This window comes from Sminthopsis crassicaudata, chromosome 3 (assembly GCF_048593235.1).
Source record: "Sminthopsis crassicaudata isolate SCR6 chromosome 3, ASM4859323v1, whole genome shotgun sequence".
Taxonomy (NCBI): Eukaryota; Metazoa; Chordata; class Mammalia; order Dasyuromorphia; family Dasyuridae; genus Sminthopsis; species Sminthopsis crassicaudata.
The window spans coordinates 258,482,897-258,509,241 of record NC_133619.1 but is presented as its reverse complement, the minus strand read 5'-3'; the positions used below and the strand labels follow the sequence as shown (position 1 = coordinate 258,509,241).

The following is a 26,345-nucleotide window of genomic DNA, read 5'->3' as shown; positions in this document are numbered from 1 at the left end:
TTCATAAGTATTCATTACACCTTAAATTTACAGTATGTAGGGTCTTAAAGTTTATGTTATTATTCCTACCACTTCTGCTGCTGCCTCATAACCAGTCTTCTCAGCTAAGAAAACCTCATATTATGGGCACACTAGTGTCCTGAGCTTTCCATTTCCTGCTAAACATAGTGTATTCCCTGTGAAAATGTTACCTCTGGTAACATATCAAACATTTTCCATTTGCCCCAAATTAATCACTTCTATTTGTATAGCATAAGGCATCTTCCATCTCCTCCCACCGATCTATCTCCCAATTTAATTTAGAGAATGCCCAGTGTAAAGAATATCTCCTGGTTAGAATGCCCTTTGAAAGTAGAGGAGTGATGTCCCTACTCAGTGATGTTTATTCACATACCCTAATCATTCAACCTGCTGTCTTTATTAGTTACTCTTTCATTCCACCTTAGCCACACACTCAGAATTATTTCCTTAATTTTGTCATCATTCACTAATGTACCACTTTCACATCCAAGAACTCTGAAATCATCTTATTTAACAATAACCTATTGGCTTTTAATCTTTTTCTCAGTTTCCTCTTATGTAACTCTACTCTTAATCCTCACCAAGACCTCTACTCCTTTTGACTCCTCAATTCTTCCCCAGGTCATATTAATCTCTCCTCTTCTTTCCATCTTGATTTCTCAGTAAGCCAAATGAACTTTATACTATTCTCTTCTCTTGAATCCTTCACCCCTTATAATATTATCAATTATGCCCATCCAATCTTCATCTATGTATCATTCTCATCATAAGGTGACTTCACATCTTCATGTGTGCTGCCTGCTCTACCTATATTGCATTGTTATAGAGGGCAACATCTTCCTCCCAGTAATTTAGGCATATAATCTAAAATTCATCCTATATTCTTCACTACTTCTCACCGCCTTCTTACTCCCCATCCCCATCCCATTTCCAAGCTTTTGCCAAGTCCTGTCAACAACCTTGCAATATCTCTCACATGTTTCCTGCTCTCCTCTGAAACTGGCAACACTTTAGTGAAGAACCTCATCACCTCAAGCTTTGATTACTGCAAAAGTCTGGTGGTAGACCTGCATGTTTCAAATTTCTGCCCACTCCAATTCATTCTCCATTCATAAAGCCATGAAGTTGATTTACCTAAAATCCAGCATATCTCCCAGCCCCATTGAATAAAATCCAGTGATTTCCTTATTCCTTCCCAGAGCAAATATAAAATGTTCTGTTTGTCATTCAAAGCCCTTGATAACCTCACCTTCTCCTATCTTTCCATTATTCTTACACCCTACTTCCTGACCTCCTGGCTGTTTTACCAATAAAACATTTCATCTCTCTGATCAGGGCATTTTCTTTGATTCTCCCTCATGCCTGCAATATTATCCCTCATCTAGTCTGACTACTGACCTTTGTGGTTTTTTTAAATCACAACAAAGTCCTGTTTTATCTTCTTACAGAGAGTTTTCCTCAATACTCTTTACTTCTAGAGCTTTTCTTCTTATTTCCTCCCGCCCCCCCATGTATAGCTTACTTATATATTTGTCTGCATGTTGTCTTCCCCATTAGATTTAAGTCGTTTTTTTCCCCCCCAAGTCAAAGATTGTCTTTTATCTCCCCAACACTTAGTCCAATGCCTGGTACATAGACAGCAATTAATAAATGTTTATTGAATAAATAAATTATTATAGCTATCCAAAAAAAAGGATGGTACCATTCTGTGCCTACCTCCCTATAGTATTAACTCATCCATTCCTTACTAATGAATACTGACAATGTTTTCTTCTGATACCCTATATTATGAACTAATTTGCAAATAGATTGCAAATTCTCTATTTCTCAAGAATTAAAATAATTTTAGACATTTTTAAAGAACTGAAAAACATTTGTTAAATTTTTCATCTTCTTTTATTTTTTAATTTTAAGCCTAAATTATATTAGCAGGGAATTATTTGAAGAGAAGTGATGAATTTTGTCACTATAAATGTCAAGTTAAAAGTAACACACACCCATGATAAATCTATAGAAAATTCAGGAAAATCTATAAACATCTCCCATTGACATAAAGTAAGGTTTCCATTGGATCAAACAAGCAAGGTCTTCTCATGAGAGTTCTTTAGCAGTCTAAAAGATAAAAAAATGTATAATTTTGTTAGTGAAAATAAATATCATTGCTATTTGAAAAAAATAAAATTATTTCAATGAGTTTAAATGTAAACTTAATTCTATAAGAATCATTGACTAATTTTTCCCACATGCCCATCCAGTCTTTCTCCTATAGTAAAGAAGCCAAAAATCAAACCAAATGTAGTTAGTCTTGTCAAAATCATTTGGTGAAACTGACTATAAAACTATTTCTTTTGATCCAGAAATATCACTAATAGGTGTATATCCCCAAAAGATTAAAGAAACAGGAAAAGAATATATATGCAAAAAAAAAAAAAAAAAAAAAAAAAAAATATATATATATATATATATATATATATATATATATATATTTATTTATTTATTTATTTATTTATTTATAGTGGCTCTTTTTGGGGTGGCAAAGAATTAGAAATTGAGAGCATACCCAACAATTGTGGAAGGGGCTGATTGTTGTTGTATATGATTGTGATGGAATGCTCCTATGCCATAAGAAATGATGAACGGTATAGTTTAAGAAAGATCTGTTCACTTCAAAGTTAAATGAGGAGAACCAGGAGATCATTGCACATAATAATATTATAATTATAATCAACTGTAAAACAATTAGCTACTCAATTAAAATAATGATCCAAGACAATTCTGAACAGCTCATGATGAAAAATGCTATTAGCCTTCAGAGATACAATTAACAAACCCTGAGTATAAGTTGAAATGTAATTTTTTTTCACTTTATTTTCCAGCTCTGTTTTTTTATCATCATAGTTTTATGGAAATAATATGTTTTGACTGATGTCACATTTATAATGGCTACCATATTATTTGTCTTCTCAATAGAAAAGGATGAATGGGTGGGAAGAAAAAATTGGAACTCAATTTAAAAAAAAAAAGGATTTTAAAAATAAATAGACAATTTAAAATTTTAATGAGAAACTTGTAGGAAAAACTAATGACAGAGGTCAAAGTACTGAGCACCAATATGAAAAATTGTTTACTATTACCAAGGTCTTTTTCTTCCTTCTTTTAAAATCACAATTCCTGGTCATATCATTGAATTAATATGACCACTTTTTAGTTATAGATCACTTTCTCTCAGCACTCATTTGGCTCCTCCATGAGAAAATATTATCATTTTAAGTAAGGAAAGTTTTTGTAATTTTACATTGTTTAATCACCAATGTCCCATCTCAAATATTTCAATAAATCTGTGATCTCATTGGTGTGAATACTTTCTTTCTTGATGTAGAATTTGACCCTTTTACATATTAGTAAGCATTTTCATATATTGCCAGAAACACTGACAAACTAGTGCTTAAGCTTCTGAGGATAAGCTTGTATCAGTTTATTAAGATATCTTTATTCAACAATATCCAAGTCATCTTCTTCAAGCTTATACCAAGTCTTTCCAATTGTGTTTTTATTTCACTGGAATCTAACTCTTTGTGACTCATTTTGGTGTTTTCTTGGCAATTACTGAAGTGCTTTCTCTAGCTCATTTCACAGATAAAGCAAATGAGGCAAACTGGGTTAAGAAAGTAATTTGCTCAGAATCCCAGAGTTAATAAGTGTCTGGGCCAGATTTGAACTCAGAAAGAAGATTCTTCCTGACTCCAGGCCCAGCACCCTAACCACTCTGCAATCTAGCTGTTCCTATATACTTGTGTCCACAGGCCAACTAGATGGCACAGTAGAGAAAGCACTGCCCTCGAGTCAGGTGGATCGGAGTTCAAATCCTGCCTCAGACACATAAACACTTGCTAGCTGTGTGACCCTGGGCAAGTCACTAAATCCTAATTGCCTCTGAAGAAAAGAAAAAAAAGAAAAAGAAGCAAACTTGGTAAACAGGCTTGCATTTCACTGGTATAGTCTTCCAAATATAAAAAATAGTTTCACCATAGAGAAGAATAAAGATTATGTATGTGGTTGTACGAAGAAACAAACTGATATAAAAGTTATGAAATCTATCATATGTGGCCTGACACACTATCATATTTTTATTAAATTTGCAGATGGCTAAATGAAATTCATTTTTCTTTCAACTTATTTTTATTCAGAGACATTTATACCATCTTAGGATATATAAAAAAATATATTTTGATAATTATTTTTATACAATTGGTTTCTTTTGAAACATTGTATATTTTATAATATGCATTTAAAATATTATCTGACTTCCAAAACTGCCAACAATATCCATGTACTCCTGCTTTGAAGTCAGTAGAATATTTTAAAGATAGATGTGAGCTTTTCTTTGGGAAAAGTTGTTAAATTATATTTAACTTTAAAAATGGCAATTTGCTTCTCCATTCAGCATATTTTCTATCAGAGGCCTTTTCTTTATCATGTATTATTTATACTTTCAGTATCAAACTAAATTTGTTGTTTTTCTTTCCTTGTGTATGTCTATAATTGTATTTTATTTTTATTTCTAGGATTATCACAGACAATAATGAGACATCAGAGTAACACTTAATAGAACAATAGGTTTTAGATCTGGAAAGAAATATTACACATCACCCAATTAAATCTCTTCATTTACTGTAAACCTGAAGAATTTATAATCACTTTCCAAAGATACATACCATAATCTTCTATTTCTTTCCGAGGGGAGAAGCACCAGGGATAACCCCTAACACTGCTGTCAAAGCAACAATTTCTTCTCTGACATTCTTGTTCTGTGATACCACTCCAACCGCAATTAAGCCTATCCTTTGGATCCATATTACAAGTTTCTGAAAATATGTAACATAAAATTAAAAGAAAATAAGCATGTGATATCATATAGATTTCATCCACTGAACAATATTCATCTCAGAATATTAGCTAAAAATTATCTCAGAAATCATCTAGCGTGATCCTTTTTTTTAGGACTTATGGGTAAAGGAAACTGTGAAGAGCTATAACTTCCTCAATGTAGAGAACCCCTAGCATGGAAACTTCCTATACCAATACCAGTCAGTAACTAACACTTATAACTTACATTCTTATTCAATTGCCTGTTCAAGTGTTACTTAGAGGTTTAATGATTTACCCATGGTCATGCAAACCAATATGGAACAGAGGCAGGGCTTGAACTTATTTATTTTCAGTTCTAGATCCAATCCATACTTGAACAAGAATAATAATAATGATTTTAAAATAATTTACATATAGCATCACATTTGATGTTTGGAACATTGCTGTTAGGCAAGCATTTTAATATCAGTTTTATAGATGAGGAAAAAAATAATGTTCAGAGAGGTTTAGTGGCAATTATTAATACAATAATACTATGTTTTAACCATGAATAATATAGTGGAATTATTAACCCTTCATTTTCAGATATGTGTTTGTTTTAAAGAAACTTGACAATCCTGTTTTGGTTCAAATCATGTGATTAATTCACATTAAACTTGTAGTCTGTTCTGCTTTAGACAAACTCCTATCTAATCATTCCTCTTCTATATTATACTTGTGAAGTAGATATTTTGAGCCCAAACATAAGAACTATACTTGTACTATTCAGTAACATCTTTGATTTGAGGCTCTATTTTCAAATACTGTTTTATGCCCTTAAGCCACTAAGAAAAATGCTAAATAGCATAAGGAAAAGAACAGATATTTAAAACACTAGGCCAGGTACCTTCTTTCAAACTGATATAAAACCATTGATATGTTCTATTAAGTTATTCAATCCGTTCCAAAAGGACCTGCCTGTGATATTGCCTATCTCATATCTTTTCATAAGAATAATATGTATGACTAACTTGTCAAATTATTTGATAAAAAATATAAAGCATTCTACTGATGTACTTGTCAAAAAAGAAAAGGAAAAAAGATAACTTGGCATAATTCTTGGTAAGTAAACATTGGTTTAATGTCTTAATGACAGCTAGATCCAGATAGGTGGTACTGTGGATTGAGTGCTGGATCTACTGTCAGGAAGATCTGAATTCAAATCCAGTCTCAGTCACTAGTTCTTGACACTGAGAAAGCTGCCTAAGTTCCCTTTATTGTAAAATGAGGGTAATAGCACTTACTTTTCAGGGCTGCCATCGTGATCAAATGAAGTAATATTTATAAAGCATTTAGCACAGTGCTTGGCACATATCAAAGAAGCATTAGATTTAGTCCTTATATTAAATATATTGTCTTTTATTATTAACTCTTTTACTATTAGCTTTATTTTCAGTAGAGCAGTAGATATTTATAGTGAATATTTGTCTCTTTCTTTCATTAATGTTTAATAGCTATCCCTTTAATAATATTTCCTTGGAATTTTGCCATTGTCTTCCCTATTTTGAAAACTGGCATAGAATTTGTTGTCCTGTAATCCTGTAGCCCTTTTTTTTTTTTAAATCTCTCAACCACTCATTCACAGATGCATATAATTAAAGTTGGAAGAGATCTCAGGAGTCACCAGATTCAATCCCTACCCATATCATGAATATCATCTAAAAAAAAAATCACCAAGTGATCATCAGTATCTTTTTTAAAGATCTCAATGCAGAGTTCTAATTACTAGAAAAAAAATTTTAATGTTAATTTTAAATCTGTCTGCTTATTATCTTCCTCCATAGTTCCTACTTTTGCCCTCTGGACTCAGCAATACCTTTGCAATAACTGTTAGCCAAGCCACTAGGCTTATCATTACTCCTTTTATATCCCATGCAAAATATCTTTTCAGAAACATGTTACTTCTAGAAGTAGTGGTAATGGCAGTAGTAGTGATGGTATGTGATAATAATGTACTACCAGTAATAATTTGGAAAGAAATTGCTTATAAGAAATTATATATTCTTGGGCCATATGAATTTGCCTATTATCTGGGATGCTGCCTCCCACTTACCCCAATCTTAGAATTTGAAATGGGGAAGAAATCACTTTCCAAGAGTATAAAAACTAAGACATCTAATCTATTATGTCTGGAGCTTCAACATGATACACACAAAAAATAAATTTGTCTTACCAAAGACTCCTTGGGTCAGCACATTATACCCCAGCATCAAAGTGATGACCAGTGTGCAAAACACCTTGTACTCCATTCTACTCTTCTGTCTTCTTTCTCTCAAGACAAAAGAAGAATTGGTGTCAAGGGCAAGAATCAGCCTAAATTTTTTTTATTATATAGACCCAGGTATATTTGCTTAAAGAGTTTTAGATAACATTTACCTAAGGAGGGTCTGGCTGCCCTCTGCTTGAAATAATCTTTGTTGATTAAAAGGTGTTTTTTAAACCTACTAAAAGTCAACTAGAAATTTGGTGATTCAGGAAAATGCCATTTTGTATAGTCATCTTGTAACAGTATTGTTTTAATAAAGATAGTCTCCCTTATCCTATGGGAGTATCCCTTGACCTGCCCATGATCCATTTCATATCAGTTAAGGGCTTTTCAGGAAAGTTTAAATTCTTTTAATTTAAAAAAAAAAAATGATTCATACTGATAGATGAACCAAAGAAGGAGATGTTTTGTTAATAGTTTCATTTCATTGGTTTCATTTTTTTCTTCTAGAGTGGGAGAAGGAAGATAATTTTAGCTCAGACTTATGAGATATGCCTTTTCAAATTAGTGCCTTCTCAGATATTGTAGGATTTCAGAATTCATGACACAGCAACTGCATGGACAGAAATGATGATTCTAAGTCAATAGGATTAGTTATCCTTCCAAAGAATATTTTTAAATGGTAAGGAAAGGTCTTTCTTTGCTCAAATTAATATTTTTTCAAATGCCCATTTTCTTTAATACCTATTAAATATCATTATTTTCATCTAATGCAATATTTACTATGAACTTACATAAGCAAAGCATAGTTCCTTCCTATCTTATCTTAGTAATATAGCTGCTATATTACCTTGTAGTCACAAATACATAGAATTTTTAATAGTTAGCATTTAATTTTAATCAATAAAAATTGCTATTTTTATATAGCTCCTTTAGAGTGATGTAATCTGTATTTTTATTAGGGTCTTTTCCATATTTCTTCTGGTTTGTTCTAGTGTTCTGTAAGTTCTAGAGTTTTTCAATGTACAATTATCTGCTTTGCATAAGTGTTATGTGACTTTTAAATGTTCTTCTCTTTCAAATTTTCATTTCAAGCTGCCACCAAATCTCTCTATATATTTTTGGTTGATACCACTTCTAGGATCCCAAAGAGATCATTAAAAAAAAAGGATTAAAAAAAAACATATACAAAAATGTTTAAAACAGCTCTCCTTGTGGTGGCAAAGAATTAGAAATCAAGGGGATATCCATAAATTAGGATTATGGATGAATAAATTGTGGTATATGAATATAATAGAATAATAATGTTGCATAAGAAATTATGAATAGGCAGATTTCAGAAAAATCTGGAAAGACTTACATGAACTGATGCTAAGTAAGCAGAAGTAGGAGAACATTGTAAATAGCAACCCATCAACATTATATGATGATAAACTGTAATAGAATTAGCTCTTCTCAGCATTACAATGATCTAATTCCAAGAAATTCATAAGAGAAAATGCCATTCACATCAAGAGAAAGAACTTTGGAGTCAAAGCATAATATTTTCATTTTTTTGTTCTTTTTTCTTTCAGTTTTTTCCCTTTTATTCTGATTCTCCTTCACATGTGGAAATATATTTAATTTTATTGTACATGTATAACATATCAAATTGCTTTCCATCTTAGGGAAGTGGAAGGGGAGGAAGAAAGGGAGGAAAAATGAAATTCAAAATTTAATAAAAGTAAATGTTGGAAACTTTACATGTAATTGGAAAATGGAAATGGAATGTATATACTTGATGAGTTTGGCCTGCAGAACAAAGTATTTGTCTTATATTTATACATTTATTGACCTCCATATTTGAATTTGAATATTGAAGTCAAATTGAATTAAGAATAAAGAATCCAAATTCTTTAGTTTATAAGTCTTTTTTGCATATTTTAAGAATTTCAGACTTAGTGAGTCAAAGTAGCATTTTATATCATTAGAGAAATTCCACAAGATGAAAGAGTTATTTAATATTTTTTCAGGAGCCAAACTTTACATCATCCACATATATTCAGTAATTAATATCATGCTTTGCTATAATTCTTTCATTATCCTAGAGGCCCTCCTCAATTCTATCCTGAAAAGTTTCTAATGGGTTTAAGACTAGGTAGAATCATAAGGAGTATAAACTAGAAAAATGAATGGTTTTGTATCATTAATGAAACTAATGTATTATTGTAGATTTCTATGTAAATGGCCAGCTCAGTAATACAATGGATAGACTACCAGAAGTGGAGTCAGAAAGACTCATTTTCCAAAATTCAAATCTGGCCTCAAACATTTACTGGCTGTGTGAATCTGGGCAAGTATATTTTCCTCAGTTTTCTCACTTATCAAATGAGCTGGGGGAAAAAAATGGCAAATCACTCCAGTATTCTTGCTAAGAAAAACCCAGATGGGGTCATGAAAGGTTGGATATTACTGAAAACAACTTCTCTGTGAATAATAAATGCTTTAACATTGTTACCAGACTTGGGTATATTTTATATACAATCTACAAATGTGCATTTGAGTTAAAGACTTTGCAATAAATATTATAACATTGCATGAATATATGCTGTACATTATAGATAACTGTTAATTTTAATATAATTAATTATTGTTTTAATTATTTTTCTAAAAATCATTTTAAGTAAAACTAGGGAAAGGGGTTAAAAATTAGAAAGGACTTCTTGGTGAGAAGAAATTTAAAAAAAAATACTTGAAGAGAAATGGTACTGTGCTCCCATAAGAAGAGGTGGAGCAATCATAATTTGAAAAGCAATATTAGAGATAAAATGAAAAAAAATGTCAATCTATCTCATACTTTTATATGAATGGATCAATTTAATAAAATGAAAAAGAATGACAGATCAAATAAGAAAACAAAATCCCATGATCTGTTGCTTATAAGAAATACATCTAAAAAATAAAGCCATTCACAAAAAAAAAAATTTGGTTTTATATCAACTTAGAGAAGCAATAGCTGCAGTTATTTCAATGAACAAAGCAAAAACAAACATTCACAACATAAAAAGGAATAAACAATTGTTCTCTTTAGCAGCACATATATTAAAATTGGAAGAACACAGAGAATATTAGCATGGCCCCTGTGCAAGGATGACATGCAAATTCGTGAAGCATTCCATTTAAAAAAAAAAAAAAAAAAAAAAAGGAAAAACAAGAAAGCTCTATTATTTTGAAAGGAACTGTGGATAATTAAATAACATCTGTATAAAACATATGCTCCAAATGCCTCAGTATCTAAATTGATTACTAAACTACAAGACATCAGGACATTGAAGTGTCAGGACATTTAAATTACCCCTTCTAAGTTTTTGATAAATCTAAAACAAAGATAAATAAAAGGAAAAAATATGATTGAGCAAATCATTGGAAAAACTAAAGCTGAAAGCCTTTGGTATCTTCTAAATGGAAAAGCTAAAGAATAGGTTTATTTCTCTGAATGTCATAGAACTTTTGCAGAGATATAAAAAATAAATATTTAAGAGGCAGAGAAAATAAATATATCCTTATAAGCAAAAGACAATCAATTTGTTCTATTACTGCCAGATTGATGATGAATTGTTTTTCACATGTTTATGTTTTTAGGAACAAATGTTTTGCTCTTCAGCTTTGTGTAAAATATATGAATTGAAAATTGACATGTGTTTGGAGGATCTAGTTATCATAGTGCCTATTATCATTATTATGTTGTTATTATCTTGCTCACCATAGTTCAGAGAACAATAGTCCTGGGAATCAACTTGATACTATTAAGTGTGATGCTGTAGTGATTCCCATGCTTTCAAAACTTTTTTCAATTGAATAATGATAACAGAATATGTTTAACTTCTACAGATTTGTGGAATCTGAGTGACTTTTTTTAACTATTGGAAAGTGTGATGAGAATAATATTTTTCCATTTCCTGCAAAAGGAATGAGATGGCCATTGTAGCTGATTCCCTGATGGAAAATTGAAAAGAAGGTGAAGTTTTAGGATCTATGAGCAACCTCTCATCACCCTGTCATACTTTATGACCAACCAACTTCAATTGTCATACATTTTGTATAGCTTGTCACCTGAATTGCTTCAGACTTCAGATATAGATTAATTAAAGAAATGTAAGCATGAAACTGAGTCATTTGTGACTTGGGCAAATACTGCTATCAATGAAAATAGTCACTCTGAGAATTTTGGGAGGGTCATAGAGCTGACTACCCCCTTGCTAAGAAGGCAAAATAGGATAAAACCATTCCCAGAAAGAAGCTTTGGATATGGTTTTCTTGAAATCTGGGATTCATAAGAAAGCAATTGATAGTCACCAGAAGAGGATTGTTAATAAAAACTGCATAAGGGAATTCAACAACCCAAAGCCTTTCACCCTCACTCAATCTTGAGGTATCTTTTAAAGCCCTTATCTTATTTGAATCATCCAAAGGAAGATGCTGGGTTGGGCAAACTAGTGAGGGAAGGGATATCATGACCCTGTGAGAGTATGTTTCTGTGCTGGCTCTTCCAGCAATCTTTATGCACATTAGTGATTAGGACCAAATAGAAATCAGAAGCAATACTTGACGGGTCCTGTGTAATTAGCACTAACCAAAATCAGTTCCCCAGGGAGATTAATTAAAGGTAAGTCTTCTCAGAGGTTTCTGGGAAGATGGTAGAGTAGGTCAGTAAATATCAAGCTCTTCAGATACCACTCCACAAACAGAACAAATTTGTGCCTCAGGACACACATAAGAGTGGTGAAATACAAAAAAGACTTGGACCAGAACAGGGAGAAACAAAGAAGACACAAAGTACTACCTCCAGTCTTACAAGAGAAGTGCAAACACCTCCAGGCTAGCTCCCATAGAAACATCAAGTGGGGACTCCTTGGGCTAGTTGAGTTTGGCTGGAACCCAACAGAGAAACTTTCACTTCCTAGGCATTGTGGAGAGTTTAAGAAGACTTAGGGGACCTCTGATGATTAGGAACACCAGGCCCATTCGTATTGTTAAGATGGTCCTAGGCAAGAATGAACCAGCACACTCCATGAGTGCACTTACAGGAGGGGGTTTTGATTGGGGCAGAAAGATGAAATGAAGCTAGAGGCACTACCAACCTCCACTATGATTAGAGGTACTTACACTAATACTTCTCATTTTTAAAAGAATAGACTGAGGGGTAGCTAGGTGGTACATTGGATAGAGCACCAGCCCTGAAGTCAGGAGGATCATAGTTCAAATCTGAGGCACTTAACACTTCCTAGTTGGGCAAGTCACTTAACCCCAATTGCCTCAGCAAAAAAAAAAAAAAAAAAGAATGACCTGGCAAAGAAGAAAGAACCCAATTATAGAAACTTATGTGGGAATAGGGAAGACTGGCATTCATCTTCAGAGGATGATAGTGAAGTTTAAAAAAGCTTCTTCTACTCTAAAGAATAATACTAAAGGGCTTCCTGCCCAGAGAGAATTTATTGAAGAACTCAAAAAAGATTTTAAAAATCAAATGAGAGAGATTGAGGAAAAATAGAAATGAATAAATCATCCAAGAAAAACAAAGATTATGAAAAAAAAAAAGTTAATGGACTAGAAAAGGAGACAGAGTTTTAAAGAAGAAAATAATTATTTCAAAATTAGAATTGGGAAAGGGGAAGCCAGTGAAAGTATAAGAGGCCAAAAAATAACAAAATGAGAATGAAAAAAAATAAAATGTGAAACATCCCCTCAGAAAAACAACATATCTGGAGACCAGATCAAGAAGAGAAACTACAAAAAATGATTGGATTACCGTTGTGATTTAAAAAAAAAAAAAAAAAAAACAAAAAAACCTTGACAATAACGCAAGAAATAATCCAAGAAAATTGTCCTGGAGTGATACAACATGAGTGGAAAGTAGAAATAGAAAAAATTCATCAATCTCCACCTCAAAGAGATCCTTTGTAGAAAACATACAGAAATATTGCAAATTTTTAAATCCCCAAATCAAAAAGAAAACTTTACAAGGAACAAGAAAAACAAACATTCAAATATGCTAAATATTGCAGATTTTTAGGACTTTCAACCAAACCTGAACTTAATAGAAAATTTAACATATAAGAGCCAATATCAAAGATTAATTTCAAGGAACTTATTATTGTTGCTTTAGATGCATGTTTATATACAAGTAAATACATATGCATACATATCTGTCTGAATATATGTGGTTATATATGAATATATGAAATATATATATATATATATATATATATATATATATTTAAATGTAGGCCACTCAGGGGAGGGGGGAATGAAAGGGGAAAAAAGAATAAAGTAAAAGTGTTCACTAAAAGAATAACCTACAAGGAATCAAAGAAAAGATGGCCATTCATGAATATAAATTTTTATTATATATGCTTTCTTGAGATGGAAATTTATTTTTTAATCTGTCCTGGATACATGGCAATGTTTTTGTTTTGTTTTGTTTTATTTACCTTTTTTGTCTTTCTTTTTTCTATTCTTTTTTTTTTTATTTTGTATTTAGTTCAAAAAATAAAAAAACTAACAATAAATAAAAGTCTTCTCTAGTGAAGGAAATGCAGAAATCTGGAATATTTTGTTATATCAGCTCTCCTTTCAACAGTACTATGTTGCATAAGACATAAAGCATAAGATGTCTGTCCATTTACAGTAAATTACAGGAATTTGAACAAAGTTATCATGCTTATCATTACAGATTATCCTGACTTTATTAATATTGTGTCCAAGGTGAGTAGTTTAAGGCTATTCCTCCCCACTCTAACCTGTGAAAAAAACTATTTAGGAGTCTTCTTTTGTCTGGGGAAAAATGCCTTCATTCTTTTCCCAGGGTTGCCTGAAGTCTCCCTCATACTGCCACATTATAGTGGGAAGGGAGACTATACCAAGGGGTGGGAGAAAATAAAGATAATAGTCACCATTGTGATCTTCCATCATCATAATCCTAAATCTTGCTGTGTACTAATCAAAGAATAAACTGAATGTGATGGTATCTGAGTGGCCCTGATCCTAGGAACAGAGCAATGGGTCAGTTCTAGCTTTAAGTCCAAGCTAAAGCTTAGAGTGGAATCCCCAGACCAAAGAGGAGTCTATAATTCAATCTTTGTTAATCTGCACAGTTTCCTATTGGTTAATAGGTAACTCCAACAAGGGTCTACTAAAACTTCAAACTGAGAACAAACCAATAGAGATCTTTCTCAGAACCAAGTCTGGTCCATTAATGAGCAGAGCTCAGACTAGAAGGCATTGAATACTGAAAACTTGCAAAATTCATAGTAGCTTTTTATGGTCAAGTTTTTTGTTTGGTCTTTTTTCTAGCCTATTTCTTCACTTAGAGCTTTATTTTAAAGTCTAACTCATGGGTATGGAAAAGCATCATCTCAATCTTCATGGTTTTTTTTCATGCTGCTGTTTTCAGAGCTAGTTTTGGGAGGGTCTGAAAGATTTGGGTGCTTCCAAAGTAAATATGATTTGATGATAGATGTGATCACTGTTTTCCTTATAGGTACTTTGGTCCTTATCCAGAAGTGCCCTTGATCCCCTGCAGCTAAAAGCACTAGTGCTCTTTTTGACCCTAGAACTGTGATCAAGTCCTCGGCTCTTTTGTAGCTACACCTACTACCTGAAAATTGTGTTCCATAATCTCTTTATGACTAGTTGTCTCATCCCCTTGCTATTTCTGGACCAAGTTCCCAAAACTTGTTGCCCCTTCTGTTACTGCCACTTCAACAGTGCTATCAATGGTACTGCTGCCTCACTTGGGCTTGCCCTTCACTGCAGTATCATAGGTAGTTCCTGCTGACCACCTAAATTGTTTTAGACTGGAAAAAAAAAAGTCACTCTGACCTTTTGTTGGATCCGCCACTTCGAAATTTAATTTGAGGAGCTATTTTAAATTTGTTCAGAAGGAAATTTTGGAAGAGCTTAAATGGGTGCTATTTATAAACTACCATCTTGGCTCAACTTTTGCCTGTTTTAAACAAACAAGGAAGGAAGATACATTCTGTACATAAGAAAATTCTTAATTGTATACTTAGGGTTTATTTGTTTAAAATTTCTTATTGTTTGAAGCTCATAGCTTCACAAGGTCATCTATCAAAAATAGAAACAATGGAATACAAATTGGTATTTTCTATGGAGAAAATGTATCCTCATAATTTTTTTTTTGTTTTTCTTGTTTAAGTAGAGAGGATATCAAAAGTTCTATATTTACTGAAGTTTTTTTCTTCCATTAGCCATCTATCTATTTTTAGTCATATTATAATTTTGCTTAATTTTAAATATTTTCCCAACTTTAGCAATAAAAATTAACTGCAACCTCAAAAAGAAACTTTTTAAAATCCATTAGGTTTCAATTTCTTCACTCGTTAAAAAAAAAAAGGGCAGCTAATTCATTTTAAGGTCATATCCTTTCTGACTTCTCTGATTCTAAGTCATGAATTTAACCTTATTCTAACTTCTCATTATCCCTATCCCCAAGCAGAACACAAATGTTTCATTTTTATCTTTGTGTTCTCAGACTAGCACTTACAAATATTAGTTGAATTTAATTGTTGAATTGAGCCCATCCTTGACAAATAGTTGTTCCTCAGGCCTGAGTGAAAATAAGTATGAACTTTGGTGTGGAGCAAACATCTTTTATAAGTGAAGGAAGATGATGAAAAGAAATTATAATGGCATACATGAATGAAGACTAACAATGAAGCCTCAGCCAAAATGTATACTCTTTTTAAACTCAAAATGGAAAGAAACAAAAAAATAAAAAAATTACCAGACACTGATAGGAATAACTTGAGAAAGAACTTTGCTTGCATGAGCCATTATTGTGCAAAGTATGACATTTACTGCTTACCATTTCTTTCCATTCTCAATAAAATGCAATACATTCTGAAAATTTCACACATCTTTATCCAATTGTTTTTTCTTCTTGCATTTCAAAAGAAAAAAAAATAGGTTATCCCATAACACTACTAAAAAATAAGCTAAATAAATTACCTAAAAATGAATGTTGCTTAATACTGATGCCTTTAAAATTAGTTGATACTGCTTACTAATGTTGAAGGCTTAATCATGAGCTATTTCTTTCACTTTACTTTGGCTAATACATAATTTTTCAAGCTTATTCCAAATTATTTTTTTCATGAAATCCATCTTCAAAACTAATTTGACAACTCATCATTCTCTAGATTTGGTAATCTGTTTCCTGTCTCTTTATATTAACACAAGGTATTTCACATGCATGAGATGAATTTCCTCCTCCTTTTCTGTCTCCCATTCTTTTTGTCCAGTTTGACTAGCTAAATCATTATGCAAAAGGTATAAGGTGTAATCTTTGCTTTTTATTGCTTACAGGTTATTTAAAGGATCTTTCAAAGTTCCCTCACGGTACTTTCGTTATTGTGCCTATAAGTATCTGTTCCAACACCTATACTAGGATTAGTTAATGTTTTGAAGGTTTAGTAAGATAGTTTGATTTATTGTGTGTTAGGACTAGGTCTCACTCAAAATGGTCAGGGTTAGCTGAAATCTTTTAGGTGTAGGCTAAATGCTTTAGTTAAGCTACATTTTGATATTCCAAGTGCACCTTCCAGTACACTTACCAATACTTCATAACTCAATTCAGCCTTTGCAAAATTTTTCTTAATCCATACCAATTCATTGTTGATATTGTTTTCCTTCTCAGTTTTCCTGGTACTAAATTATTTGTCATATAAACTATATTGATTCCCTTTTACCTCTAGAATCAAATAAAAATGCCTTTTATTGGCACCTAAAATTCTTCACATCCCCCTTATATATTCTGTGACTCATCTAAATAAGCCTTCCTGTTGTTACCCCCACATTATACAGTCTCTAATCTCTGTGCTTTTGCAGAAGCTGATCTCAATGTTTGAATACAAATTTTTCCATCTGTTTACCTCTTGGAATTCCAACTTTCCTTTAAAGTTCAATTCCTTGAATACTTTACAGGTTGACTTAACTACTAGTGTCTTTTCTCTAACATTGTCCTTTATTTGTTTATTATAAGGATGAGCTTAAGTCAATCAAATTATCCTTAACACACTTAAAGTAAATGATAAGATGACTTGATACTTTGAGGTGAAAGCAAATCTTAATTAATCTCAATTATAGGATTTCAACAAAGAGGAAAAAGTTCTTGGAACTGAAATTTCACAGGAACTGTGTTGAGAATGTCTGAAGAAATTTGATCACACCATAGGAATTATCTATACATTGATTCAGTATTGAGATTATTACAAATAAATGTGAGTAAACCATTCATGTCAAACCTATGTGGAAGAGCCATTTCAGAGTAAAAGGACATATTTTTTCATAAGTTGGGTTTCCTTCATCAACTCTCTTTAACCAGAGAGGAACCTTGTGAACTTCAAATGGTCTAAAGAATTTTGGACATCCCATCTATATCTTAGCAAAGTTCCTGGAACAGTCGATTACCAGATTATCAGTAGCAAAGGACAAATAGAATAAACATTAATTACTCTACTAAGTTATCAGCAAAGAAGCTAACTTATACCCAAAGGAAACTTACTGAACACCTCACAGTGGGGTTAAGGGGAGAACTTTATTTTTAATAAGTTTGAGATATTTTCTTTTTCTTACTTAGTATCTCAAATATTTGCCTCTCCCTCCCAGAGTTATTCAATGACATATAATATATTTTGAAAGAAGAACGTTATCACTACTGATTAACACACTAAAAAAGTCGAAAATCATGTGCAGTGTGCAAACTCCAAGACTTTGTTGGAGATGTCTTCTCATTTGTCTCATATCTCTTCATTTTAGTACCATTTGATCTATATGATTTTGTTACATTTACATTTTATTTTTTTGGTATATAATTGTTCTTTGAATTTACATTGGTGTAGTTATAAGGTTTATTGTTTCCTTGGCTTTGCTTATTTTGATCTGCATTAATTCATATAGAGCTTGCTTTGCTTCTCTGTATTTATCATACAAATCTCATAATATTCCATTACAATCATGTATCCCAATTTGTTTGAAGGCATATATTTTACTTCCAAATCTTAACTATCACAAAAAGTGCCACTATAAGTATTTTGGAATATTATGTAGACCTTTTTCTTTTTGATGACTTAATAGTCAAATAAGAAACTTGTAGAGGCATAATGGAGAGACTTTAATCCTGGAAATTAGTAGGGCATATTAATGGGATTTTTTATATCCTTCAAATTAATTTCATCATGTAATCATTAGCTTTGCCTAGCCACACATTGAAGACAGTATCCTATATGGGAATTGGCACTGACTGGGATTGGATTAGAGTACCTTATTTCAATTTTCACTTTTGAAACTTACTTTCTCTGTGACTTTGAACAAATCATTTGATCTTCTTGAATATTAGTTTTGTCATCTGCAAAATGGGTAGTTTGACTATATGGTCTCTGTTTTTTAATTCTACATCTATGATGTTATTATCAATATGTTCTGTCTATAATACCTATAAAACACAAAGGAAATGGCAGTTTATATATGGCAAGTAAATCTCAAACCTGACCTTGGGTTTTGGATTGTTTCTTCTGTATAGTCTCTTTCCTGATCTTAGGTAAATAAATATTGATCCTCAGATGGAAGCTTGCAGGCTTGGAATCCATTTTGGGAGTTCAAGAGGTTTGTCAGTCCTGTTTTCTTTGGTTGAAGCTGACGGCAGTATATACCCAACAGTAATATAGCAGAATGTCTGATGTTTAGATGATGTTAAAACTTCTCAAGAGAATACAACAGAATTTATTTTTACTTCTTTTTAAAGGCTTCTTTCTAATGTGTCCTTGTGAGTGTTATGTGTTGACTATTTACTTTGTGTATAGATTATGTATATATTAATGTGTATTTATTTATATACATATATATATATGTATAATATAATGTATATATTAAAGCAGAGGACCTTTTAGTAAAGGAGTGGAGGACTGACCTTATCTCCAGGCCCAGCAGAGATTTTTTTAGACTTAAGTAATTAATGAGCACTAAATTAAAAAATAATTTTGCTTTCCTTTTAATATTAAGTTTCAATACTTGCATCATACACAAGGTTTGGTTTCTTAATACCAGCAGACTTTTGATTGTCATTTAATTCACATCAAGATTAAACTAGTTTTCCCTTCAGAAAAAAACTAAAAAACAAAAACAGCAACAATTACTTTTTAATACATGAAAATTATTTATTAATGAACATGATTTTCACATGTAAATGAGCTCTTGAAAGAAGAAAGTTTTAAGTTCTCTGGTTTCTGGTGCAAAGGTAGTTAATTAACAATAACACTTCTCTTTAATTCCAAATAGTATTTCATTCAAATGATTACAGGATTACTTTTTGTGTAATTTCTTCCATTTTTCCAAGAAACCAGTGCATTTTGTGTGGTTCATACTATTTGTAATGAATAATGTACTAAGTGCTTGTTCTGTACCAAGCACTATAGTCCTTACCCAAAATTTTCTTTATAAATAAACACAATAATCAAGGAAAATGATGAAGAGCTCTGATCTTAACAAGAAGCTAAGTTTTACATATCAGTCCACAGTAGGACAGTAGAGCTTTTGTAGAGTGGGAATTCAAGGTGAGAAAAATAATCCTGTTGCTCATCCATGAAGTCTTCAAGTTTTTAGTTCCCTCTAAAAATAGAAACATTGGTTAATCTTTTTAAATGTTTAAATTTCTATTCTAGCAATTTTAGCTTTCTATTCAAATGAGCTTTTCTACTCAATAATATTGAAATTGTTGGAAACTATTGAAAAATAATTTCAAAGGCATAGGTTATAGAACTATGTTGTTAATTCTTTTGTAAAACATTCCCAGGTACTCCAGATATAACTTATTATAGTTAGCAACTTATTTGCAGTAGCATCAAAGATCTATGAATATCTGAAAGTATACATTAGTCCCATTTGTGTCTAGAAAACAATAACATAACTTTCATTAAATCTTTCTATATTTTTCTACTGTCTACAGAAATTCTTTCTATAAGGCTTCTCAACTCACTTGGAAATGTACTGACAATTAATTAATTTAGTCACTCCATTCCACAAACATTTATTAAACACAATGTACATGCAGTTAGAGTCTATCATATGTGGTAGGCTCTAAGATTAGACTGCTAGATACAACATTGACTATATTCTCAAGAAATGTATACTCTAGCATAGGGGGCCAGTTGACTGTCCCTCAGACTGTTGGAGGGCCAGACTATAGTAAAAACAAAAACTCACACTCTGAATCCGCCCCTAAGCCCATTTGTCATAACCCAGTGAGCCGGATAAATGTCCTCAGTGGGCCGCATCTGGCCCAAGGGCCGTACTTTGAGAACCCCTGCATCTGGTGGGAGACTCACATAACTAAAAGCAATAACTACAGTATAACAGGAGCATAAGATGAATAATCCAAGCAAAGTTTTCTCTGAGAAATTCAGAGAAAAAATCTTCCATTAAAATATGAAAATGAGGAGAATATCCAGAAAAGCCACAACTGAATTGGAAAAATAGAGGGAGAGTTTAATTAAAGACAATTATAGAGAGAGATGGAGTCAATATGGAAGAGTGATAGAAAGCAATGTAATAAATTCTTCTCCACAATCTCCTCTGAACAAATACTAGAAAATGCAGAGAAAGTTACATTCTAGATGCCTTACTAGACAAGCAAGTGGTGCCATCTGCACAGAGAGAACTATGAAGATTGATTGTGGGTTGAAGTATACTATATTCACATTATTTTTCTTGTTTGCTTTTTTTTCTTTTGTTCTGGTTTTTATTTCACAACATGACTATTATGGAAATGTGTTTAAAATGATCAGGGAGGGGGAAATAAGGGAAGGGGGAAGAAAAAATGGAACTTAAAATATCATAAAAATGAATGTTGAAAATTATCTTTAAATGTAATTAAAAAGATAAAATATTACTGAATTTTTTTAATGAATATGATCCTCTCTCCTCTGACATTGTCACCACTCTAATGAAGGTTTTCATGATTTCATACTTAGACAATTGAAATGACCTGGCATGTGTGCTGCTTTGAGCTTCTCCTTACTCCAATCTGTCCTCCATTCAGCCACTGATTTTCCTAAAGTGCAGTTCTGACTTTATCATCCCTTATTCAAAAAAATCTAATTGTTCCTTAACACCCATATAGTCAAATATAAAACTCTCTATTTGGGGATCAAAATCCTTTATTACCTAGCTCTCTCTGATCTTTGAAGTCTTTCTCTATCACAGTATCTGCTGTGTACTCTTTAATCCTGTGTCATTAACCTCCTGGCTGGCATTTTATCCAGTATCTCCCATGCCTTTGCTGTCTCTTCAAATCTCAGCCTACTAAATTCCTTGGCTTATTTTCAGTCCCCACTCTCTCATCTAAGGATACCTTTCCTAACTCATCTTAATTCTAGTACCTTCTCTCTTTTAATTATTTCCTTTTAATCTTATTTATAGCTTATTTGTAAATATGCCTTTGCTTGTGGGCTCCCCCCATCAGATTGTGATTTTCTTAAGTATAAAGACTATCTTTTGTCCTTTTTTGTATACCCAGTGCTAAGCAAAATGCCTAGAACATAGTAAATACTTAATAAATGTTTATGTCTAACTGTTTGGGTTCTGTGCAAAAGAAAGAGAAGCGTGGCAAAGAAGCAGAAGCAGATTGCATCAGTGTAAGGGGCCTTTAAATGGGTGCCACAGCAAATCAGGAGATTGAGGCCCGGAAGTAATTTCTGTGGATATTAGGACTACCCTTGGGCGGGATCCTGGCCATATTGAGATAGCTTCGTAATGGGTGACTCTCTCGCTGATTGGCTGTGTGTGTGACCTCACAGGCCCTATGTAAGCCCACTGCAGGCAGCAATAGCTCTCTTTAATCTAACGCTCTTCACCCTGGCTTCCTAGCCTTGGTGGCCAAGCCAAGATGGATAGCCAAAAGAGGTAAGGGTTTTGGTAGTGAACACGTGGATCTTCTGACCAGGTGTTCACTAGGGAACCAACAAGTCAGGGCATCAGTTAGGGCATTATGTGAGTAGGTATAATAAAGGCTTTTAAGATTACACGTGGTTGTTCTTGAGTGCGCTACCAGTTATTAAGCTAGTAATTGTAACTGCCAGGAGAGCACGTTACACATCAGATCTAGAGAATTAATGCTAAACACACAGTTTCTCTTTTATCATTCAGTTTTTTATAAAGAGAAAGCAGCAAACAGATTTTTTAAGTATAAAAGAATAGGATGGAAGCATGCAATTCAATCATTCTATCTAAGAAGATAAATAGGATGAATTCAGCCATAAAAAGAGCATAACAGAATGGATTAGAAGGCAGAATTTAACAATACTTTGTTAATAAGAAACTCACTTAAAACATCTTCATAGAGAATTAAGAGTGACTGGAGCAAAATGTATGATTCAGCTGAATTTTTAAAAGGTGGGGGAAGAAATCATGATCTTAGACAAGAAAAAAGCTTTTCCAAGCTCAATTGAAATAGACTGACAGGAAAATTAACTTTTTGCTGAATGATGACCTAGACAATGAATTTAATACCAAACATGCAGATACCAAATGATACAGCATCTAAATATTTTATAGTAAGGATAAGATGAAGAAATATAGCATAAAATTGTGATAATGGGGTAACTTATTATAATCCTACAAGATTTCGATAAATTGAACCAGAGAAAATAAGCAAGGAAGAAGCTAAGATACTGAATAGAAATTTAGAAAAGTTAGATATTTCACACTTCTGGAGATTAGTTAATGGCAAAAAAAAAAAAAAAAAAAAAAAAAAAACAGCATACACCTTGCTCAATTGTCCATGAGAATTTTACACAAATTTACCCTCCAGCAAGAATCAAGAAGAATTGAGTTCAAACATGAACTCAGGCACTTTCTGTGTAATCTTAGTGATTGGCAATATGGGGATAATAATTTTATCTACCTCTGAGATTTGTCTTTATTAAAGTGGCATATAAATTCTAAAGCTACTATAAAATTCTCACAAACAAATGAAGAAAGGCAGAAATATGAACCATATATGTTACAACTTGTAATACAATAATAATACTGAAGAAATGATTAAAAATTAATTGCATACCAAATAACTTATTTCTAAAGAATAGAAAGGTCAAAGAACAAATTATATAATCAGTAGATGGTCTCAGAGTTCATGGCAACAATGAAACACTATGATAAAATTTTTGAAATGTAGCTAAAGTAATCTATAAGGGGGGAAGTATAACAACATTGTCTTCAATAAAAGAGAGAAAGAACAATCAAGTGCATTGGGCATGTTGCTAAAAGAATAAGAAACCAAGGGATTGAAACCTCATAATTAAATGTTAAAATAGAAATCCTGAAAAATCAAAGAGATTAATGAAATTGAAACTAAATAACTTATTGAATTAAAACATAAAAATGGAAAATGTTTTTAAACAAAAAATTAAATAAACTATTATCTTTTGAAGGAGAAAGAGGAAAACTAAATTAATGAAAATAAATAAATATAATAAAAATGAAAATGAAAAGAAAAATGAAAAGAATAAATTCACATTTAAAAATAAAGAAAATTATTTAAAACAAATTTATCCAATTACATGTCAATAAAACATTCTCCCAATAAAATGGATGAATATTTACAAAAGTTCAAAGCTCCCAGATTGACAAAACAAGAAAAAGAAGGTTTACATAACACAGTGTTGGAGGGAAAGGATAGAAGAGAAATTGAACATGCTATCAACTAGCTCCCAAGGAAAAACAAAGCAAAATTCTAGAACAAAATGTGTCTACAAGCAAATTCCAAAAATATTTTGGAAAACAATTCCAATTTTATTTTTTTTATATTTTAAAAGATACTTAATTCCTTTTTCTGTTGTTGCTATAGATATGGTCCTTGTATCTTAACCAGGGTGTATATTGTTTAAAAAACAAAGAAACCTATAAACCAATATATTAATGGGTATTATTGTAAAATTTTTAAATAAAACATTTAAAGAGAACTATTATACCATATCACAAATCTTATACATAATGGCCAAGTTATATTTATATCAGGAATGCACAATGTTTTTCAATATTAGGAAAATGATAATTGATAATATTCATAATAAAATCAAGAAAGAGAATATAAGTTTAAAAGCACAAGAAAATCTTTTGGCATAATAAAATACTTGATTTTATTTTTTAAAAAAACACTAGAAAGCAGAAAGTAATACCATGTATTACCATAATACATGATATCTAGCTAAAACCAAAAGTCAACATTTTTTGTAATATGAGTAAACTAAAGGCTTTTCTAGTATGATCAAGGATTAAGCAAGGATATTCATTATCAGTATGACTATTTAATATAGTTCTAGAAATGCTAGTTATAATGATTAGATTTTTTTTAAAAGAATGGATGAAATAAGTAGTCAGAGAAAATAAAGTTATTATTTTTTGCAGATGACAGGATAGTTGATTGAAGAGCCATAGAGTCAATAAAAAATTAAATGAAACAATTAGTTGAAATAACTTTAGCAATGTAATAGGATATAAAATAAGCCCCCATAAACCATCAACATTTCTTCAGAAAGAGACAGAAAGCTTCCTTTTAAAACTACAGAATGTATAAAATATTTGAGATCTTACCAGTCAAAATATTCATAAGAACTATATAACTACAAAAATATACTTTATACAAAGAAAAACAGATGTAAATAATTGAAGAAATAAAAAATGTTCACAGGGTGGTTGAATCAACATAATATTTAGTGAGTGTTAAATCAGTTGTACTACTTAGGGGAAAAAAACACAAACAAATCAAGAATTTCAAGGGAAAGAAAAAAATGTTGAAAAGAAGGACATGCTGTAATGCCAAAATTATATTACAATAAAACTGCACAAATCTTGTGACCAACAATATAAGTAGTAGATCTATAGACTAAAAAATTAAAGAAAAAGGAAAAGAACCATAATACAAAAATATTCATAGCAGTTCGTTTTGTGATAGCAAAGAATTGGAAATTAAAGGAATATTCATCAATAAAGGAATGATTGGACAAGTTGTGGCATATGACTTTGATATAGTACTATTGTGCTATAAAGAAAGGACAAGAGAAATGGTTTCAGACAACCATGACAAGACCTACATTAACTACTGCAAAGAAAAGTGAGCCGAACCAAGAGATCATTATACACACTATCAACAATATTGTTATAATGATCAACTGTGAAAATTCTAACTCCTCTCAGCAATTCAATAATCAAGACAATTCCATAGGACTCATTATGCAAAAATGCTAACCACCTTTAGAGGGAGTACTTATGAATTCTAAATGTAAATGGATTTTTTGCAATATAGCTAATTTTGAAATGTGTTTTGTATGCTGTCATATATATTAATGACATATTGCTTGCTTTCTCATTGGGTATGTGATAGATGAAAGTGTGGAAAAGAATTTGGAATTCAAAAACTTTTCTAAATGTTAAAATAATTAATTCAATTTTTAAAAGAAAAACTTAAGTCAAATGAATAGATAAACTTCTTTTTGATTATCATCATTCAAATCTAGAGTTATTAAGCTATCTTGGGAAGATACCTCTTTATTGGAAATTTAGAAGGAAAGATTAGATGATCACTTTTCAAATATATATAGAGAAAAATCTATTTAAGGTATGGAATAGACTATTTGAATTTTTAGGTCCCTTTCAGTTCTGAAATTCTAGAATTCTAAGATATCCCACACAGAGTTGGAAATATGGAATCTAGACACCCATATGTATTTTAGAATTACTTGCATGCATTATTGAAGGTATTGGGAGTAGAGAGATCTTGCAGGAGGGAGAGCATAGAGAAATAAGAGCAGGGGGCCATAAGCAGAGGGATAACCACACTTGGGGGGGGGGGGGAGAGAATGTTAGAAGTCATCAAAAAGGAGGAAAATTGTCATGGAAGTCCAAAGTATAAAAAAATGCTATTACCTTAAAATAAATAAAGCCTGTTGGATTTAGTGATAAAGTGCTCATTTGTGATCTTAAAGAAAATTGTTTCATTAAATGGAGGGAATATAAAGGGAAAACCTTATTCCATGGGTTGAAATATAAATGATGATGAAGAAGACACAGTGAGTGAAGAATGTCCTTTCTAGAAGCTTAACCAGGAAAGGGGAAAAAGAGAAAGTAGCAAAATTAAAGAAAAGGTCATTTTAGTTGT

The 26,345-nt window shown here is 31.8% G+C and overlaps 2 protein-coding genes and 1 non-coding gene across 3 annotated transcripts in view; 1 reads left to right on the top strand and 2 right to left on the bottom strand.

The window, feature by feature from the left end:
* Positions 1-1,960: 1,960 nt before the first annotated feature.
* Positions 1,961-7,189, bottom strand: TFF1 (trefoil factor 1). The gene is made up of 3 exons (XM_074297332.1): positions 7,103-7,189; positions 4,737-4,886; positions 1,961-2,133 (listed from the first exon to the last, which is right to left on the bottom strand). The coding sequence occupies exons 1-3, from the start codon at positions 7,176-7,178 to the stop codon at positions 2,126-2,128; spliced, it is 234 nt and encodes a 77-aa protein (XP_074153433.1). The 5' UTR covers positions 7,179-7,189; the 3' UTR covers positions 1,961-2,125.
* A 3,005-nt stretch (positions 7,190-10,194) lies between these two features.
* Positions 10,195-10,299, top strand: LOC141565155 (U6 spliceosomal RNA). The gene has a single exon (XR_012488856.1). It is a non-coding gene; the product is annotated as a U6 spliceosomal RNA (small nuclear RNA).
* Positions 10,300-19,392: 9,093 nt separating this feature from the next.
* The window catches only part of TMPRSS3 (transmembrane serine protease 3), a 41,257-nt gene continuing 34,304 nt past the window's right edge, over positions 19,393-26,345 (bottom strand). The window contains exon 10 of the mRNA XM_074297331.1: positions 19,393-19,801. Coding sequence (XP_074153432.1) covers positions 19,784-19,801 — 18 coding nt within the window. The 3' untranslated portion in view covers positions 19,393-19,783. The remainder of the gene's footprint in view (positions 19,802-26,345) is intronic.

Coding starts and splice junctions, on each gene's coding strand:
- TFF1 (XM_074297332.1), bottom strand. CDS start 7,178: ATGGAGTACAAGGTGTTTTGCACACTGGTCATCACTTTGATGCTGGGG. Junction 4,887..7,102: donor GCTGACCCAAGGAGTCTTTG/GTAAGACAAATT, acceptor ACATATTTTCAG/AAACTTGTAATATGGATCCA.